This window comes from Branchiostoma floridae, chromosome 1 (assembly GCF_000003815.2).
Source record: "Branchiostoma floridae strain S238N-H82 chromosome 1, Bfl_VNyyK, whole genome shotgun sequence".
Lineage (NCBI taxonomy): Eukaryota > Metazoa > Chordata > Leptocardii > Amphioxiformes > Branchiostomatidae > Branchiostoma > Branchiostoma floridae.
Window position 1 is genome coordinate 14,291,805 of NC_049979.1, and position 20,466 is coordinate 14,312,270.

The 20,466-nt window shown below is 42.0% G+C and overlaps 2 protein-coding genes and 1 non-coding gene across 3 annotated transcripts in view; 2 read left to right on the forward strand and 1 right to left on the reverse strand.

The window, feature by feature from the left end:
* LOC118415453 (general transcription and DNA repair factor IIH helicase subunit XPD-like) overlaps nucleotides 1-14,049 on the forward strand; it is a 15,182-nt gene extending 1,133 nt beyond the window's left edge. The window contains exons 2-26 of the mRNA XM_035820100.1: nucleotides 7-106; nucleotides 359-436; nucleotides 662-724; nucleotides 928-1,041; nucleotides 1,404-1,520; nucleotides 1,853-1,906; nucleotides 2,110-2,172; nucleotides 2,352-2,475; nucleotides 2,654-2,750; nucleotides 2,976-3,085; nucleotides 3,354-3,377; nucleotides 3,643-3,811; nucleotides 4,061-4,249; nucleotides 4,986-5,055; nucleotides 5,192-5,293; nucleotides 5,429-5,492; nucleotides 5,718-5,809; nucleotides 6,081-6,110; nucleotides 6,273-6,365; nucleotides 6,540-6,612; nucleotides 6,929-6,999; nucleotides 7,137-7,220; nucleotides 12,801-12,860; nucleotides 13,030-13,173; nucleotides 13,417-14,049. Of these exons, the coding sequence (XP_035675993.1) occupies nucleotides 7-106; nucleotides 359-436; nucleotides 662-724; nucleotides 928-1,041; nucleotides 1,404-1,520; nucleotides 1,853-1,906; nucleotides 2,110-2,172; nucleotides 2,352-2,475; nucleotides 2,654-2,750; nucleotides 2,976-3,085; nucleotides 3,354-3,377; nucleotides 3,643-3,811; nucleotides 4,061-4,249; nucleotides 4,986-5,055; nucleotides 5,192-5,293; nucleotides 5,429-5,492; nucleotides 5,718-5,809; nucleotides 6,081-6,110; nucleotides 6,273-6,365; nucleotides 6,540-6,612; nucleotides 6,929-6,999; nucleotides 7,137-7,220; nucleotides 12,801-12,860; nucleotides 13,030-13,173; nucleotides 13,417-13,518 (2,287 nt within the window). The 3' untranslated portion in view covers nucleotides 13,519-14,049. The remainder of the gene's footprint in view (nucleotides 1-6; nucleotides 107-358; nucleotides 437-661; nucleotides 725-927; nucleotides 1,042-1,403; nucleotides 1,521-1,852; nucleotides 1,907-2,109; nucleotides 2,173-2,351; nucleotides 2,476-2,653; nucleotides 2,751-2,975; nucleotides 3,086-3,353; nucleotides 3,378-3,642; nucleotides 3,812-4,060; nucleotides 4,250-4,985; nucleotides 5,056-5,191; nucleotides 5,294-5,428; nucleotides 5,493-5,717; nucleotides 5,810-6,080; nucleotides 6,111-6,272; nucleotides 6,366-6,539; nucleotides 6,613-6,928; nucleotides 7,000-7,136; nucleotides 7,221-12,800; nucleotides 12,861-13,029; nucleotides 13,174-13,416) is intronic.
* A 398-nt stretch (nucleotides 14,050-14,447) lies between these two features.
* On the reverse strand, nucleotides 14,448-14,638 carry LOC118431115. Its single transcript, XR_004832930.1, has one exon. It is a non-coding gene; the product is annotated as a U2 spliceosomal RNA (small nuclear RNA).
* A 940-nt stretch (nucleotides 14,639-15,578) lies between these two features.
* Nucleotides 15,579-20,466, forward strand: part of LOC118423975 (acyl-coenzyme A oxidase-like protein) — a 7,157-nt gene continuing 2,269 nt past the window's right edge. Inside the window, exons 1-16 of the mRNA XM_035832343.1 lie at nucleotides 15,579-15,766; nucleotides 15,884-15,980; nucleotides 16,258-16,341; nucleotides 16,627-16,713; nucleotides 16,838-16,936; nucleotides 17,299-17,413; nucleotides 17,613-17,699; nucleotides 17,838-17,910; nucleotides 18,070-18,202; nucleotides 18,362-18,396; nucleotides 18,621-18,737; nucleotides 19,008-19,161; nucleotides 19,384-19,473; nucleotides 19,653-19,762; nucleotides 19,931-20,042; nucleotides 20,307-20,391. Coding sequence (XP_035688236.1) covers nucleotides 15,654-15,766; nucleotides 15,884-15,980; nucleotides 16,258-16,341; nucleotides 16,627-16,713; nucleotides 16,838-16,936; nucleotides 17,299-17,413; nucleotides 17,613-17,699; nucleotides 17,838-17,910; nucleotides 18,070-18,202; nucleotides 18,362-18,396; nucleotides 18,621-18,737; nucleotides 19,008-19,161; nucleotides 19,384-19,473; nucleotides 19,653-19,762; nucleotides 19,931-20,042; nucleotides 20,307-20,391 — 1,591 coding nt within the window. The 5' untranslated portion in view covers nucleotides 15,579-15,653. The remainder of the gene's footprint in view (nucleotides 15,767-15,883; nucleotides 15,981-16,257; nucleotides 16,342-16,626; nucleotides 16,714-16,837; nucleotides 16,937-17,298; nucleotides 17,414-17,612; nucleotides 17,700-17,837; nucleotides 17,911-18,069; nucleotides 18,203-18,361; nucleotides 18,397-18,620; nucleotides 18,738-19,007; nucleotides 19,162-19,383; nucleotides 19,474-19,652; nucleotides 19,763-19,930; nucleotides 20,043-20,306; nucleotides 20,392-20,466) is intronic.

Sequence of the window (20,466 nt, forward strand, 5' to 3'; positions counted from 1 at the left end):
TTCTAGAATCAACATTGATGGCTTGCTGGTGCTCTTACCATATGACTACATCTACCCTGAACAGTACTCCTACATGGTGGAGCTCAAACGGTCACTGGATGCCGAGGTAATATATAAGGGCCAAAGGATACAAAACAAATACCTCCTTGGTGTAACGTCACTCATGTATCATTGATATACAGTGACAAATTATTAGCATTGCAGTAGCAACATGTATGATTTTGTCACCATGAGAAATCATCCTGTAACCTTACCTACCTTCATAGTCCTTTGACCATCCTGTAACAAGTGAAACAACGTAACATTAATAGTTGTGTTTAAGGTCATTCTGAATCTATGTCACCCATAATGCCCACAGGGCCACTGTGTACTGGAGATGCCTTCAGGGACAGGGAAGACTGTCTCCCTACTCTCACTTATTGTGGCATACCTGAAGGTAGGACCCTATTTTATTGGTCTTAGATCTGTGTTGTATGTTTGTTTGTTTGCATGACATTTATATGTTTTATTTGCAAATATCTAGCAGCAGGGTTTAGAAATTACACTTAGTTATTTTTGCCGAGCCTTATTGTCATGGCATAGAAAAAAGACTACAAATAGAGATGACTAACCATATATCGTGACTAACCATATTATATTACTGCTTACTGTGTCATTTCAGACATCTCCCAAGGATGTGTGCAAACTCATCTACTGCTCCAGAACTGTGCCAGAGATTGAAAAGGTTACTGCTTTCATTTGTATCACTACATAACATGAGTCAAACTTTATTGTTTATATTCATAGATATGATATGTAAACTGCCTGTCTTTATTCTTCAATGCTATGATGAAGGAAACATTGTTCAGTGTAGCTCTGAATATGCTGATGACACTGCTTCGAATTAGATGACATAAACATGTCATGTTATATACTATACCTAATCAGGTGCTTGAGGAGCTGAGAAAGCTGATGGAGTATTACGAGAAGGAGACCGGGGAACCGCCCAATCTGATTGGTCTAGCCCTGAGTTCCAGAAAAAATCTGTGTATCCATCCAGAGGTGAGGTGACCCATGCTGATTTGTGATAATTTACTAATATGCCTGTAAATGTTTAATGGCTTTGTCCTTTATTTGTTATAGCGACAAACATTGTCTTGGGCATGTTTGTATGTTGTAGTGTAAGGTTTGTAACATATAAGATATATAACAGATAAGAAAAGGGTTTTATTGCACATTGCTAAATCTTATTCTGTCTCTATAAAGCACACAAAATAATGTACATGTAGATAATAATCACAACAGGTCACAGATAAAAATGATCAGACCATGAATGTGTTAGATGTACACGTAGGACACACCTAGTGTTACCCCTACCTACAACATGTGCTTTAAGTAATCCCATGACTATCCCTCCCGATCAGGCCAGTGCACTACAGTTTGGTAAGGAGGTTGACGGTCGCTGTCATCAGATGACTGCATCCTTTGTCAGGTCCAGACATGAGCGGGACCCAGATGTACCAGTCTGTGACTTCTATGAGGTAAGGCCATTATGACGACTAGTACCTGTACTTGAAAGTAAACCTGAATTAGATAATTTATATCCTTGTCTAACTAAACTCTAAGACCAGTTTGACAAGGCCATAGGGTCGCTTTCCATTCTTTTGTAACATACCAAAAGAGGTTTGTTGTAAGCTAGAGACCTACATGTATGTATATCTTTATGAAAACCTCATTTATTGAGATGTTGGACATTTTTGGTGGACAGGTCAAGGAGGTATCTGCGTATCGCTGTCCAGGATACATTACAGCGATGATTTAACACTTTTTTTTCATGAATCTTTCCTTAATGTTATTGTCCCTGATCATATAGAGATTTGATGCCCTTGGGAGAGAAACCCTCCTACCACCTGGAATCTACAATTTGGTGAGTTCATTGCTTGCATATATCTTAAAACTTGAACTGAATGGTGATAATGTCAATTTTTGCCATTAAGACAAGAAAATTCGTAAATACGTGTAAGGTTATAATAAAGTGTGTGTAGAATGTGGGTGACAGTTGTACATGCCATTGATGCCATTACGCATCAGTTATCAAAATGATCATTTTGAATGACATTTCTTTTACAGGATGATATGAAGGATGTGGGCCGAGAGAAGGGATACTGCCCATATTTCATGGCCAGATATGCAGTAAGTTGGCTGCTGAACAGTTGTTTTGTTAGGTACTGAAGTACCCACCATCATGTTTTTTGCTTTAACACATTTTGTACAAAGTTTCTCTATAGTCCTGTTTAACATAGTTATGGCACGTACGTTGAAACATGTCCAAGCTAACCAATGTCCATTGATAAATGTCTTCCTCCCCACAGATAACCTATGCCAACATCGTTGTGTACAGCTACCACTACTTATTGGACCCCAAGATTGCTGACTTAGTGTCCAAGGAGCTGGCTAAGAACTCTGTGGTGGTATTTGATGAGGCTCACAATATAGGTAAGGTTTGGAAAGGTGTTTACTGGAATAAAATGAACTCATGGTTATGATATATCATGACTAGCTGAGTAGCAAGCTTTCGTATCATATCTTTTGGAATTATCCAACTCGTATGTCTGACTTTATCTGCTGAGGTTATTTTCCCCAAACACAAGTTTTCCTCTCCTGTTGTTACCAGACAATGTGTGTATAGACTCCATGAGTGTGACCATCAACAGAAGGATGCTGGATCGCTGCCAGACTAATGTGGAAGCTCTCACTAGGACTGTGCAGAGGTATCCTAAATGTTTTAAATACAGTTGGCATGGCAGGACAATAGCTGTAATGTTCCGTAACTATACTTGGTCCCAGTCTTCATCCCTGGTGCAATTCTCTGCTGTCTTTTCCCCTATTTCAAACATCAAATGAAAAGTTAATACTTGCTGCTATGAACGTAAGGTGTGCTATGTTATAAGAGGGTTATTGTTATACAAATGTTGTCTGTTGTGTGTACATTGTAGACTAAAGGACACGGATCAGCAGAGGCTGAGGCAGGAGTACTCCCGGCTGGTGGAGGGACTCAGGGAGGCTAATGTTGCCCGGGAGACGGACGTGGTGCTGTCCAACCCAGGTCTTCTGTTGTTCATCAGTACTAGTGTTACAGACAGTGGACTTTTTAAAAGATATTGCTAGATTAGAACAAAACTAACTTCAGAGTAACTGACAGGCTTATACATATATGTAAAAAAGGTCAAAATGAATTGTTGTGCTACAAGTTAACAGAATGGCACTCTTATTATGTTAGTCTTTGAAAGGTTGTAAGGTATTTGAACTTCTAACTTTCTAGAATAATGCCTCTTTTTGGGATTATGCAAATGTTATGTTTTTTATCTCTGCAGTACTACCAGATGAGGTATTACAGGGTAAGTTTCAGCTTTTTTCTGACCTCTTCATCATTTACACACCATTCTTTGCCAATATGTTTACTCCCAGAATCACAGTGTTATTGTTCGAATGACTTGAATGTGAAGGTGTTGAATGTCTGCTTCCCTTTAGTTGTTAATCAGATGACGTATGACTGTACTGTAGTCAAGCCTGAACTCACTTAATGGCTCCCAGAGAAAGGAGCCCCTCTAAGCCCCTGTGTTGGCATACACATCAGCCTGTTGTTTTTCTTGTTCTCCACAGAGGCAGTCCCAGGGAACATCAGGACTGCGGAGCACTTTGTGGGCTTCATGAAGAGGTTCCTGGAGTACCTGAAGTCCCGTCTGAGGATCCAGCATGTTGTACAGGAGACGCCTGCCTCCTTTCTTAAGGACCTGAAGGAGAAGGTGTGCCTGGACAGGAAACCTCTCAGGTCTGTGGCATCTGGGACTGTCTTAGATAAATGTAGATATAGAAAATCTGTATGCACCATTTCAAGGAAGTCATATATTTGCTGTATTCAAAGTGGATTTTTAAAAGGTGGCAAGAGACGCCAGAACAAGACAGCTTAGGCAAAATAATGGAGAGATGATAAAGTGTGAAATATGTAACAAAAACTGAACGTAAAAGGTGACTCTTCCTAGCCTGTTCTTATATCCTACTATTTGCTTTTTTTTTCCAGGTTCTGTTCAGAGCGGCTGAACTCCCTGATCCGTACCCTTGAGATTGCAGACCTGACAGACTTCTCCCCTCTCATCCTGCTGGCCAACTTCGCCACCCTGGTCAGCACCTACATGAAGGGCTTCACTCTCATCATGGAGCCGTTCGACGACCGTACACCCACTATCTCTAACCCTATACTCAACTTCAGGTATGTACCTTACACCCACTATCTCTTACCCTATACTCAACTTCAGGTATGTACCTTACACGCACTATCTCTAACCCTATACTCAACTTCAGGTATGTACCTTACACCCACTATCTCTAACCCTATACTCAACTTCAGGTATGTACCTTACACCCACTATCTCTTACCCTATACTCAACTTCAGGTATGTACCTTACACCCACTATCTCTAACCCTATACACAACTTCAGGTATGTACCTTACACCCACTATCTCTAACCCTATACACAACTTCAGGTATGTACCTTACACCCACTATCTCTTACCCTATACTCAACTTCAGGTATGTACCTTACACCCACTATCTCTAACCCTATACTCAACTTCAGGTATGTACCTAACACCCACTATCTCTAACCCTATACTCAACTTCAGATATGTACCTTACACCCACTATCTCTAACCCTATACTCAACTTCAGGTATGTACCTAACACCCACTATCTCTAACCCTATACTCAACTTCAGGTATGTACCTTACACCCACTATCTCTAACCCTATTCCTATACTCAACTTAAGGTTTAGCTGTACCTGTCACTTAGTACTATAATAGCTTCAATGTTACTTCACCGAAGTGATTCCCTCTGTGTTCTTGATATATTTCTCCATCTATTCAAGCCAAAATACTTTGTTAACTTTTCCTTGTAGGGCAATATTTAGTGTTCACAACCGTCTCTCTCTGTTTGTGTTCCCATAGCTGTATGGATGCCTCCATTGCTATCAAGCCAGTGTTTGACAGGTTCCAGTCTGTGGTCATCACTTCAGGGGTGAGTTATGTAATGTCCACTCTCGTTTCAATGAAAGTTGTTCACTTTTTGCTGTTGTAAGATCACAAATCCATTACTGAAAGAACAATCCTGTCTTATGCTGATGTGCATTGTGTTATACTTTTCTCCACACCAGACCCTGTCTCCACTGGACATGTATCCCAAGATCCTGGACTTCAGACCAGTCAACATGGCCTCCTTCACTATGACACTAGCTCGTCCATGTATCTGCCCTATGGTAGGTAACTCTGTGTGATAAAATGGTTTATAAATCACTCTAAGAGTTTGTAAAAACTAAAATTTATAGCATTGTCAAACAACCACATTGATATTGTTTGACAAAGAAGTAACCTGGTGTACTTTGCCTTCCCAGATTGTTGGCCGTGGAAACGACCAGGTGACCATGACTTCCAAGTTTGAGTCCAGGGAAGATGTTGGTAGGTTCAGACATGCTTGCAAGTTTTAAGTAACATTTTACACTACATCTCACTTTTATGACACATACACAATTTACAGCTAAGTGTTTTATTGGATAGGCCCTACCCATAGACAACACAACAGTTCCAGCTTTATTCTAATGTTGTTTTGATGATTGAAATTTATGAAAGACATTGACAATGGCATTACATTGAAAGTCTGAGTCTTCTTTCTTGAATGTTCAGCAATCATCAGGAATTATGGGAACTTGCTGGTTGATATGTCAGCTGTGGTTCCAGACGGTATTGTGGCTTTCTTTACCAGCTACAGCTACATGGTGAGTCCACTCCAACCGTAATAACTAGCTGTGCATGTGCGTCATATTTGATAAAATCTGCACCAGGTATATGATGCACAAATAAAAGATTCATAAATCTAGTAGTAATGAAGGGTAATAGAAGAAGGCAGAAAATATGTCAGGCTTTTGTGTACTTATTTATATTTGTGGAGTTGCCTGGCTCACAGAAGTCATGACATACCAACAGCATGTCACATACCTGTTCGAGCTAAGTATTATGACTGGTAATTTGGACTAATGTGTTTTTCAGGAGTCTACTGTAGCTGCCTGGTATGAACAGGTAAGTTACTCTTATATGAACTATTGTGCTGAATACTACTACATGTATATGCTTTTGCTTACTCGAGGGTTCCTGTTTGCTTTTGGTGTATGTATCCACGTGTGCGTTGTGATAGACTTTACTCTATAGATACATGATAGATGTATCATAATGTGTTTTCAGGGTATCATTGAAAATGTTCAGAGAAACAAGCTCCTGTTCATTGAGACCCAGAGTGCAGCAGAGACCAGTGTGGCACTACAGAAGTACCAGGAGGTAGGAGTGTGCTAGATATCATTGTATGAAGATAGAAAAGAGCTAGCAGTGATGCATTTACATTGTTGGGATTGGTTTTAGAAGCGTTTGCTGATTATCCACTAACAGTATCTCCCATGCTGCACTAAAACCTCCTTGGTTGATTTGATAAGACTCCCTGTTGGTTTCTCCCAGGCCTGTGAGAATGGCAGAGGAGCCATCCTGCTGTCTGTGGCCAGGGGGAAAGTCTCAGAAGGAATTGATTTTGGTAAGCTAATGAGAAGGATATTGAAGCACATGTACTAGTATCATCAGCAGATGTCATGTGAAGTTGATTTTTGCAGACAGTAGAAGGTAGAAGGTTGTGCAATTGCATGCTTGTTCTTTGGTGTAGAAAAGAATGCTAAGGGTTCCTTTTTGTTGTAGAGGACATATTACTACATGCTTCACAGCCAAAGTCCAAATAAAAGTTTGTCACTTCATTAGAAATATCTTATTCTCAATCCTGTACCACACATTTGGTTTTTTCATGAATGTCAGTAATGATGCCATAGAATAACTCATTTTCTATACTTCTCTGTCAGAGCACCATCTGGGCCGTGCAGTGGTCATGTTTGGGATTCCCTACGTCTACACACAGAGTAGGATTCTTAAGGTATGTCAGCATGCTGTTAAAAAAAAATCCATTTAATATAACCTTTTCAACAGTCAAGAATTTATATAAATCTAAGAGAGATGAATGTCATTATGCTCAAATGTGATCAACTTTCCTGTGTTATGTTTTCCCACCAGGCCAGGTTGGAGTATTTAAGGGATCAGTTCCAGATCAGGGAAAATGACTTCCTAACATTTGATGCCATGAGACATGCAGCACAGGTGAGCCATGTACAGCACAAGCAGTGGCGGCGGCACCGTGGGGGCAGTGGGGGCGGTCGCCCCCACGAAAAATAGGTCGTGGGGGCGTCGCCCCCACGATAAAATAAGCTGAAACCTAAAACACTCATCTATTTTTGTCACTAAAATCCACCGCAAATGTCTGTAGAAATGTACGCGGTCACCGTGCGGCCCTTTCGCGGAAGACCTGAAACCTTCTGCACGTCCGAGTCGTGAACTCCCGTGAACCTTCCCGATATTGCGGAGGGGTCATGTGATACGGTAACGCACCAAATATGGAGCTTGACTCTGTCGGCGTACATCGTAGGCCGTCGGAAACTCTCGGGAAAAGTACAAACATTCCCAGAGATCAGTGCGGTCCAGAAAGTTTTATCGACTCCCGGACGGACGCCAACATGGCTCCAAAACGGAAAGCGAAAGATGGAATTTCGTCCTGCAAGAAGAAAACGACAATCCTGTCATTTCTCACCCGTGGTCGGCAGGAAGAGAGTGCGACCAATAACAACCAGAACCCCGACGATCAATCCAGAACTGGAGAGCTTCAAAACAAGGTATGCATCTATTTTTGATATCAAATTTATGTTTGTAATTTGTTATTTCTTACTCTGTTTTTCTACGATTTAGTTTATCTGCGAGTGTGATGGCTGTTGGGGTACACAGCGTTCCGTTAGGGGTACACAAAATTACAGCGGCGCTCTCATAGTGATACAGTCCCCGCTTCATAATTTGCTTGATTAAGATAAGATTTGTTGATTCATCTTGTATCACCAAATATTTTACATCGTGCAGTCCACGGCGGAAGAGAGTCCGACTGTCACATATTTGTTTGGGACCGGTCTGTATTCAGAAATACTCAACCGAACCAAACGAACATTTTGCTGAGAAAAAAAGATATACAAACTGCTGTATGGTTTTGTTACTGCGTGGGGACGCGAGCTATCGTCGGAAGTTCACACTCCCTTGTTTTTTTTGCCATTGTTATGCCTCCTATCAAACAATGGATGTCGGCTCCTTTCGCATAAGGCGACCTCATTAAAACCCATTTTTCAAGACTCAAGTCCATCTTTCTTTGTTTTGTTTTTATTATTAGATATTTCTTTGATCAAAAAGGGTGAAAATGTCCATGTAATCTAGATCAGTCGGAATAAGAAAATCTAGGAGATGTTGTGGTCACTCACTTTATTCAGGAATAATTGGTTACAGATGTGGGGTGTCTATGGGCCATATGTGTGCAAGTTTCTCTAGTCCTCTGAAACACATTGCTGCAGATCTATTTTCGCGTCCGCACGCACTGTCAGCGGCCGGGGAATGATGTGGCCCGGACTATCCCTGGAGCTAATTAGCTAGGGATGACCGCGGCAAGTCCGTGTGTGGTCAGATAAAAACATAAATAACATCCTTTATCTTAACGACTTAATTTCTTGGGATTATAATAGACTCCCTTATTTTACTTCATCCAACTAAGTAATATAGACAAATTCATATTCCTTATGAATCAAGACAAACCTTTGCTTATAAAGCATATCTGTTCTTACATTTTCAATATCACAGAGAAACGAGAAGAAGCCGAATGTACGCAGTAGAATACGATTCTTGAGTAGTGTAGATTCATTGTATCACTATATCATGTTGTATCATTTATTGTGACCTGTACTGAACCCAGTGGGTATGAATGTACAATAAGGGTCTTTATTCATTCATTCATTATCCAACCGGGTGAGTCAACAAGAAATGTAATTTGTATCATAACAGGTCTTGGATGTGCCACTGACTTTGCCCAAAACACCCGAGTCGGGAACAGCGCAGCCGACACCGTCCCAGAAAGAGCCGGGAACAGCGCAGCCTACACCGTCCCAGAAAGAGCCGGGAACAGCGCAGCCTACACCGTCCCAGAAAGAGTCGGGAACAGCGCAGCCGACACCGTCCCAGAAAGAGTCGGGAACAGCGCAGCCGACACCGTCCCAGAAAGAGTCGGGAACAGCGCAGCCGACACCGTCCCAGAAAGAGTCGGGAACATTGCAGCCGACACCGTCCCAGAAAGAGCCAGGAACAGCGCAGCCTACACCGTCCGTGTCATCCCCAAGTGTTTCATCCCAGCCTGCTGAATGTGACTGTGTAGGATGTACCATTACAGGTCCTGGTGCATTTCAACCCAAAGATCCCACAGTTCTTCGCGCATTTCAGAACAAGGGAAGAAAGTTTCAGTCGGACTGGTACAAGGATCGCGAGTGGATCACTTTATGCACAAAACAGCGTAAAGTGTTCTGCGCCCCCTGTCGCTATGCCAAACAGCACAGGCTCACCTTTTCCACTAACCAAGAATCTTCCTTTGTGACAGACGGGTTTGACAATTACAAGAAAGGGATTGAGAGGTTGGACATTCACGCGGCTTCAGACCCACACACAGAAGCTGTGTTAAAGTGCTCTGCCATTTCCGGACAATCCATTGAAGCTCAACTCAACTCACAAATCGCGGAAACACAGCGGCTCCATCGGGATGGCCTCCTGAAGCAACTGTCAGCCCTGAAGTTTTTGTTAAGACAAGGACTTGCCATCCGAGGTCACCATGACAAGGATGGCAACCTTTACCACCTTCTACAAACTTGGGCTGACGACAGTGAAGTTGTCCGTTCGTGGTTACATCAAGGACGCTTTATGTCGCATGACCATATCAACGAACTTATCAATCTCATGGGCAACGATGTCTTGAGGTCGGTGCTGGCACGAATAAAAGGCAGTAATCCAGCGTGGTTTGCTATCATTGCGGACGAAGCTACAGATGTCTCTTGCAATGAACAGCTGAACATCAGTGTCCGGTATGTAGACCATGATTACGAGGTTCATGAGGACAGCCTTGGCCTCTACAAGCTCTCGTCTACAGACGCCGCCACCATCACAGCAGCGATCAAAGACACCCTACTCCGGACAGGTCTTCCACTGAAACTGTGTCGCGGACAGGCGTACGACGGGGCAGCCAACATGAAGGGCCATCGCACTGGGGTCGCAACGCGAATTAAAACAGAGGAGCCTGCCGCCGTCCCAGTCCATTGCTGGGCCCACTCACTAAATCTGTGTCTTCAAGATACCTGTAGACAGATCGTGGCCGTTCGGGACGCAATGGATCTTGCCAGAGAAATTGACAAACTGATCAATTACTCGCCAAAGAGGAAGACCTTGTTCACACAATTGGCCTCCGTAGCTGATCCATCAACTTCAAGTGGAACGATCAAGCCCCTCTGTCCCACACGCTGGACTGTACGAACAGGAGCCCTTGAGAGTATCCTCGCTAACTACAGCACTCTCATGGACACGATGCAGCAAGTCAACGAGACCACAAGGGACGAATATGGATTGAAAGCTGGTGGTGTCCTCGCTGCGTTGGAAAAGTTCGGCACACTCTTTTCTATCCGCCTAGGTCAGCTCCTGTTCTCTGCGGCGGAGACGACGTCGACGACCTTGCAAAAGAAGGACTTGAGTGTACAAGAAGCCATGGACAGTGTGGATACACTTAAGAAGTACTATCGGCGCCAGAGAACGGAAGAGTCGTTCGACGCATTCTACGCATCAACGGTGGAGAAGGCTCGAGAGCTGAACATAGACGAGCCAGTGCTTCCAAGGTACCGACGTCAGCCGAGGCGCCTGGACGATGGAAGTGAGCCGCACAGACACGCCTGCCCAAAGGACTTCCATCGTCAGGTTTACTTCCAGGCATGTGACCTCCTGATAGGTGAACTTACAGAGAGGTTTAACCAGGAATTCCTGAAACCTGTAGTCGCCATGGAAAAGCTCCTCCTGAATGCGGCGAACGGAGACGACTTCACAGAGAAGATGGATGAAGTCACGTCGTCAGTCTTTGGGAACGACCTGGACCCCCCTAAGCTGAGACGCCACCTCTCCATGCTGCCCGACATAATCGAGCAGGCACTTCCCGAGGTGAAGAAAGTCACAAGTATACGAACCATTTGTTCTGCAATGACCACAGCCTCACATCGATCAACATTCACCCAAACCCACAAACTGCTCCGGCTCTACCTGACAGTACCCATCACATCCGCCACTTCTGAGAGAGCATTCTCATCATTGAAGAGACTACTGACGTACCTACGCTCCACCATGACAGAGCAGCGACTGAACAATTGTATGCTAATGCATGTCCACAAGGACATTGTTGATGACATGGACTTGTCAGACATCGCGGCAGACTTTGCATCGCTGAATGGAGATCGAATGCGGCACTTTGGAAAGTGGAAAAACAAGTGAACAAACAAGTAGACGATTCAACTTGTAGAAACTTTACTTCTACGTTGGATGCACATTTAATAGTATGAGTATAGTACTAGCCTTCGGCGCTCGATTTGGTGACATGTACTGCATGTATTTTTCGTATTATTCGTATATAGCCATTATAATGTATAGGCGCGTATAGGTTACTTAACGTCTATTGTACATTCACTGTAACATGTGACTTAACTAACGACCTACCGACGCTGTGCATGTCAGGACCATGTTGGCACATGGACCACGATCTTGGAGTCTTGACCCAATGATGTATTTACCTACCGTGGTGGGCTCATCGTTTAAGACATGTAATTGTGGCCTTTGGTGCTTCTTACCTTGTAATTATAACTTGCTTGATATCCTAGACCTGGTCTCTTAACACAATTTGGTGCTACTTAACAGTGTTAAAGTAAGAATGTGATGACTTGTAAAAGGCCACAACGGCGATTTTATATACCGAGGGAGCCCCTCGGCGTAAGTTACGAAGTTACGAAGCTCCCACATCGTTTTACTTATGTCTAATAAAGGTTATTTGCAAGTTTGGAAACGGTGTTGTGAGCCGATTATTATATAGTCAAATGTAGTTAGTAACACAAGAACAAGTTAGTAGAAAGCTTTGTTATTGCATAACGGAAAACATCAAATGAAAATCGAACCGAGAACATAATTTTGAACGACGAAACTGTAAACAAACTCAATGAAAACATGTCTAACGAATTGTAGCCCACATCACGATTTTACAAGTCGAATCTGAAAACGAAAACAAGAAAATAGTTAAAACACTTGCAAATACATGTTTGTAAATACTATAGTATATATATATAATTCTTGCGATCCCGTTGGTAATGCGGCATTTGCTCCGCCCCGCCCCCTCAATGTCGCATGGGTCAGTCTATTTTCGCGATAGTCATACACCCTTCTCCAGAAAGCGTAAGAGAAATATACCTAAGTATACCATCAAAATTTGCACCACAAAATGCAGGAAACAGCGTTTCAGAGGGTCTAGATTTCAAAATTTTCCCGGGGGAGCATGCCCCCGGACCCCCCTAGAAAGGTCGCGCCTTCGGCGCGACCCCTCGCGCCTTCGGCGCTCGATTGGTTAACATTCAAAAGCCAAAATTTTCGCCCCCACAGTCAAAAAAACCTGCCGCCGCCTCTGACAAGCATACGTTTCTTAAGATAACTAACAGTAGGGATATTCTAAGTGGATTGGTCATTTAGAGCTATTTTGTTACCTTCAGTAGATTTTATTTACACTTGTCATGATGAATTTGTGTCTTACAGTGCGTTGGAAGAGTTTTGAGAGGGAAGACTGACTATGGTGTCATGGTGTTTGCAGACAAGGTAATATCAGACCACTACAGAGTCAATATAAAGTCTTAGTTCTGGCTTCTGATGGAAATATAGACCAGAAGTCTGGACACTTTGACCACCCCCTTTACAAATTTTGAATATAAAGTTGGATGTGTAGTTAAGTAGAAGTTGTTACATATGTGTATAAAAAATTTTGCAGAGATTTGCTCGTTCTGACAAGCGAGGAAAACTGCCCAAGTGGATCCAGGAGTACCTGTCGGACGGGATGTGCAACCTGACTACAGACGAGGCTGTACAGGTGTCCAAAAAGTTCCTCAGGCAGATGGCACAACCCTTCAGGAGGGTGGGCAAAACTTCTTCATGTCATATCTTATAGAGAGATTCCTAGTACACACATTTTACATGCAGCAAGGCCTTCCATGCTGAGTGCTCAGTATCAGATCATACATGTAACATGTTCCTGAAAACAAACACCAGCAACCAGAATCACATAGTCTGCTGGTCTTTTGAAAGTAGCTAAAGATGCACATAAAAAGGCAATGAGAAAAGTTTCATCATTATTTTTCCTGTTTGTATGTTACCACAGGAGGACCAGCTGGGCCTGTCCCTGTTGACTTTGGAGCAGCTACAGACTGAGGAGATGAAGAAGCGTGCTCAGCAGACAGCACATCAAGCCTTCATGACATGACAGTAGAGACACTTAGAACAGAAAGATAGACCACCAGATTGTTATGATAGTCTTAACAGCCAGAGAAGAAGATAACCTACAAGTAGCAATTGGCAGCAGTTATTAACGGAAAACTTGGGGAAATAGTATCCCAAAGTATCCAAACTTGTAGGACATCATTGAGACATGTGGGAGAGCCATCAGCCCTGGGTGATGCACATGTCTGGACCTGTTGTCAGGTGTAGAGTAACCTGCTGAATGGAACCGGCCAAGCAGCAGGAAGCAAGGTGGTACATCTACTCTGAAAGATGAAGCAACAAGTAGTTTTCGAAATTAGAGCTCAGCAGAAAGGACATCTTGGAATATTATATTTTTTATATTGCAACCTTCTGTAACCTACTGTATACTAATTAGGTATTATGCAGACCACATTGCTTAATTCCAGTGGCATTTTCTGTGTAGTGAAAAACACTTTCATTATTTGATGATTATTGCAACATTTCTAAATTCTGTCTTTGTTGAACTTGCATATTATTAAAGAAAAAGTCATCAGAACTTTTGTTGGATTTTTTCCTCTGTGATGTCTGCTTCCCATATATATGTACATGTATTAGTCCTGAGTTTTGAAACAGTTTTCTTCTTTGAAACCTCCTTGCACTGTGCTATGGTTTTCAGTGTCCTACTTTTTACTATCGCAACGTTACCCCACCTGGGATGGACGTGCTAAGCTGGAATAGCATGCAGATTCTCACATGATGACAAAGTCATTTAGGGTGGATGGGCAGCTTGGGATAATGTGTACAGTATTTTCTCTATTAAAAGTACGCAACACCGTTTTAGGGCAGTCTAAAGGCAAATATACCTGGCTGAAACGTGAAAGGCAAAGTCTCATACAAAGTGCGCACCCCTAAGTAGGGATCTTAATGAATGTACAATTGCTTTTTGATTAAAGATGATGGGCCGTTCCCACCAGTACTGCAATGCTGGGCCAACCCAGACCAGGACGGTGCAAGCACCTAGTCCATGGTCAGCAGCAAAAATCCGTGTGAAAAACGGTCCGCCGTAGCGAGACCCGTCAGTTTTCACACTGACGAGAACAGTCACTACACACTGATCTTAGCCACGTGGGCCGAGAAGCGATAACATTGCAACTCATTCCTTGAAGACAGGTTTGTCAGAGAGCTACTAACTGATTGTGGTATGAGTATCTGTACATTTTGCACTTCATGAGTATTTTAGAAGCCAAAATCGAAGGAAAGGCGGCCCACAAAAAAAGTGCCAATAACAAATAATTTATACCCGAAAGCGTTAAGACGCAATGATAGTCATTGTTATCGTCAGATCATAAAAATGTGTCTTTTTGCCGTAACTGCATTAAGAAACCCCGATATATCAAGCCGGACGTCAGATGCGCGTTGCATTAGCTGTGATCATGTACTGTACTGTGGAGTGTACGTCATTGCGATGTTGAGAACGTTCACTTAACGTGGGGCAACATTTGACAGAAACGACATCTATCGTCAAGCTACCTCACTGCAGGTAACAGGTGTCAACAACTGATCGTTCCTCACCACACCTGTAACGAACTAGTATTTGTGTGAAAAAAAGACAGATACCACAGTCTCGTCAGATCAGTACGAGAAGCCAACCGTGAATGTGCATATCTATTCATCGCAACACAATTGTTGAGCTGCAGTGAGAACCCAATGCATGATTCATGCAACATCTGACTTTCAATGTCATGGCGCTATCAAATGCCATTTGGACACTGGAACATTTCTTTGGACTTTGGTAGCCAATGACACGTTACTCAGTATTAAACAAAATAGTAACAGCAACCGTTGAATTTACATGCTAACGTTAACGTTATGAAACTAACGTTATTTGTTGGGCAATGTTTTTTCTTAAAACATTGCTTAACTGTGCGTTAGACCTCAGCTCGAGTTATATCAACTTCGTTTTTTTCTTCCCCTTACTCAGTGGCAATGGACACCAATGCTTGACAGGGACGTTTCCTTTTTAAGAGGCAGCGCGGAAAATTTCAGCTAGTTGATGAGAAATTGCATCATCGACGTTGATCGATACCTTTATCTAGATTCACACGTAACATTACCAAGTTACGTGACCAGAAGGTCGTTGACCTTTGTAAATCCAAAATGGCGTCTGACGTCGAGAAAATGAAACCTTCGCGATACATCGATGGGGAATATTGGGAACTGAAGGACAGTCTCAGGAGGGAAATTGAGCACAATGACTTGTTTACACAAAGGTGCGATAACCTGATTGTTGTCTTCTCATCTAATTCTGTCACGAGTACAAACGGCCCGTCCAGAAGACGGTATCTCTACTCGATGACCTTAACGTAAAAATAATATGTTCTGTACAGGTTTGACCTCCCAATGGACGAGTTACGTGAAATCACACTCAAGAGAGCCAAGTTCCTCCTGTCTTTGCCACAATGTAGGCAACAGTTTGCCGACCAGGTAAGTAGGTTTTTGCGTAAGAAACTTAGAAAGTTCATTACAGTTCGAGCTCCAGGAAACTTTTGGCTTTTCGGACACATGAAACACAATTTCCCACATTTTGAGAGTCTTGATTATTGATAGGTCTGAAATAATGTTATTCCGGATTCCTAGTCAACATAACACAATGCGTCCTTATTCTCATCATTTCTCTGTACCTTACTTGACTTCTCTGTATCAGTGACGTTATATAGTAACATTAACTGTTAACGTTACAATTTATTTTTCTCCAATCCAGCTGGCCAATAAGAAAGGCTTCATCAGCAGCAGCCTGGCTATAGGAGAAGTCTTCTCCTGTGTGGACATGTCTGTTGGAGTCAAGGTTTGTATTCCTGCTTTTTAGTACAATACTTCACATTTGGTTTATTTTGCTTCATGATCCCATACACTTAGCAGTATTTGAAGGGACTATTAAATGTTACTTGGTGAAACATTGAAATAACTAACAAGATTGGCAATGATTATCACACCAATGTGTCAACTACATGTAACATTATATGTACATGTATTTTCAATGATCCTATTAGTAAGATGATTCAATGTTCTTTCCTTAAGAACAATAGATAAGTAGTGCTGCCAGTAATACAGATGCTTGTATTGTTTACAGATGGGAGTGATGGCCTGGCTGTTTGGAGGGGCAGTCATGAACCTGGGCTCACAACAACATGTGGTCAAGTGGTTCCAACCACTCAAGGTAAAAATGCTTATTCTCATTATCATTTTATGATCTTCCAAACTGAATTTGATTACATGATGGGGTAAAGCAAACTTACAAACGGAATATTTAATCCAATTGTGACTTTACTTTCATCCTGCAGGATTTAGAATTCACAGGGATGTTTGCCATGTCAGAGAAGGGCCATGGGAGCAATGTGAGGAACATCCTGACAGAGGCGCACTATGACAGTAAAACTCAGGTGAGATGTCAATGCAAACAAAGCTACAAACGATAGCAAACAGAGACTCCTGTCAATTGCCCACTTTGAAACAATCAAGTAATGACTTGAGCAATATAAAGTGGGCAATAAGGTCAGATACACATGTTACAGGATTCTACTTTTTAGTAATTTTAATTTTTTTATTTGAGACTTTTATGTGACTTTGTATGCTTGCCTGGAGGTGCCGTTGTACAATATGTTTTCCTGAACATTTTTCTTCTGTGCATGTGCTCTGTTTGTATGCAGTGTCATAAAATAAAGGGTTCAGGAAGTTGAAAGGGTAGGAATACAGTAAAGTCAAACACTGCATGCTACCCATATGTGTTTTTCCCTGCTTACAGGAGTTCATCATTACAACCCCATGTGAAGATGCCCAGAAGTTCTACATTGGGAATGCCCTCCAGGGGAACTATGCTGCTGTGTTTGCTCAGTTGATCATTGGACAGGAGTCCAAGGGTCAGCCTCTGTCTTGTCAAAACTATCACATAGCTAACAAGACTTTGTACTGTTTGCTACATTTGTTCATCTGGTGAAGTATAATGTGAATGACCTATAATGTGAATGACCCATGGTATATACTGAATTTCTGATTGGAGTGTGGAGCTGCGAGTTTGATTTTATTTCCTGATTCCTGCGTGTTCATGTGTATTTTCAGGTCCCCACTGTTTCATAGTACCCATCAGAGATGCAGAGGGAAACCTGTACCCAGGAGTCAGTGTTACAGACATGGGTCTGAAGGAAGGTGTGTTTAGAAGTGATATTTTATGTGTTGTCTTGTACATGATCATATTTTCCTGTTCTCCAGTAAACTTATTTATCTATTATCATAACATTACATTTTGTGTTTGTAGAAAGAAATGTGTATCATGTGTGTTCCCAGGACTGAATGGAGTAGACAATGGCATCCTGCACTTCACTGGAGCAAGGACACCAAGAGAGAATCTTCTCAACAGGTCAGTTAGCTGATGACAGCAATATTGTCCAGGGAGAATATCAAATATGTATGCAACATTACAACTTAGTTGTGATATATTTCAACTCTGATTCCAGCACAAGAGTGATAAATAATACAGGACAGTCTCCCATATTTGTTCATGACATGCCCTCCTCAGGTTTGCTGATGTGAGTGCAGAAGGAGTGTACACCACTTCTATCCCCAGCCACAACGCCAGGTTCAATGCCATGTTAGCAGCACTGGTGGCAACACGGCTGGCACTCTCCAACCAAGCCACGGCTAGTATGAAGGTACACAGATTATGCAGTGTGCTGCCTATGCTGAGTTTGCTTGCACATCATTGTTTCAGTGTTGATTTTTTTCTTATTGTCAAATGTGCTGTTTGTGTCGATGTTGTCAACTTGTGAATATATGTGCATTCTTCCATTATTTCTCCGTATCTTTCATAGGTTGCCTTGGAAATAGCCATCAGATATGCTTTCAAGTAAGTCTAGGATACTAGTATATTCCTGTATTCATTATGGTATATGAGTTCATGTCAATTAATCAGTTCCTCAATATTAGTTAAAGTTTAAGTTATCAATATGCAGAACCAAAAACTCAAAGGGATTTGTTTCTTTACTGGGTATAGATAAAATTGTATCAAGAACATTTTGCTTGTGCTCAGAATACTCCTATTCAATGATATGTACTTGTTACACATTGCAGACGTGTCCAGTTTGGTCCGGGAGATGGCCCAGAGGTTCCCATCATGCATTACCAGACTCACCAGCTGCGACTCATGCCAAACCTGGCCACCTGTCTGGCTGTCACGTTTGCCAACAGGTGCAGCAACTCTCTTTCTCTTCTTTCGTTGGTTGCCTCCTGTTTGATTGTTTACTTATCAATGTCTATGTACCTCATTTTTTACTATTTGAAACACGTATGGTTACAACATAATCTTGTATGAATCACAAGCACTTTGCTACCCTGGTAAATTAGAAGACCCATCAATGTGACATTTTCTATCACAAGTATTTTAAGCTTGCAGACTCCTTTTCAGGAATTCATCTAACACAACCAAATTTGATTAGGTGAATACTTTGTGCTTTTCAGGTATGCAGCGGACATGCTTGATGATGATTTCTTCTACAAGCGAGACTTGGTAGATGACAGGGCCATCCAGGCCCTCGCCTCTGGTCTCAAGGCTTACGCCACCTGGGAGAATCTGCAGTGTTTACAGACCTGCCGGGAATGCTGTGGAGGAATGGTGAGAAGGAGACTATGACGTTTTGTCAATAAAAATAAAAAATACTATAATCCTAAGCAATGCATTGACTTAAATGCACATACATGTATATGCAAAAATATACGTAAGGAGACCCACCAATATTCTAGTATTTCATACCTTAAAGTGTAAAAGAGTATGTTTGAAAAACCACAGTGTATCTTCTGTTATGCTCCCATTTCACACCTGTTTCACTTCTTGAAGGGTTACATGACTGAGAATCGGCTTGCAGGTTTGAAGCAGGACTGTGATGTGTTTGTGACATTTGAAGGTGACAACACTGTTCTGTACCAGGTAACAAGACAACTTGTGCCATTGAAATTAAAAATTATGTAGCAAGGAAAACAAGATAATACCTGATGTAACAAATGATATGGGTTTTGCATTGACTTTTCTGAATTGACGTTTCCTTCGGTCATTGCCATATGCTAAAACTTGTAAATCACACTTCATGTCTTACCTTTAACTTGTAGCAAGTGGTGAAGGAACTGCTGGCAGTGTTTGGACAGAAGCTGGGAGATAATCGTGTACTGCAGACCTTGTCAGTTCTACAACAGGAGACAGCTGAGTACATTAAAACAAGGTCAGCTCTAGACCTGATACGTGGAGTTAGAATTCTACGTAAAACCAGCTGGGTAAATTTGATGACAAGAACAAAGAGATGTGTGATTATGCTATACAAATACTAATTTTTTTATCAAACAGTCAGGAGTAAACAGTGGTACTACATGTATTGGTTTGTCTCCTGCAGCATGTTTGCAGTAGGCACAGAGTCAGTGACGAGTGCCATGGGGATGATGAAGGCCCTGTCCTTTAGAGAAGGGAGGATGCTGAGGAAGCTGGCTGGGAGGATGCTAAAGAAGGTATCATGTGTAGAGTTACAAATGAAGAGAATATCATGACACAAATTTGTTAGCGATTTTGAGTTTGCAGTGACCATGGACAAAAAACTAAATGCATTTCAGTATCGCCCTCTGCTTTGCTCCCTGTTCAGTCTTCATTCTATGGGAAATGTAAAGAGTGCATCACAGGAAAACCCTGGTAAATATTTTTTGTTTTTACAATATAAGTTATGTTAGCCTTTGCTGTATATCTAACTGTAACAAGACTGTTTTTTATGTTTCTAGGTTGGAGATGGAGAAGAGGCATTCCAAGCCTGGAACTCCTGTCTTGACCACACACAGGCGCTGGCCAAATGTCACATACAGCGAGGTAAAAACTTGAAGCATCACTTGTACATTGGTACATCTTTTACTCAGTCAGTATTGTAAATTATACATCATTTGG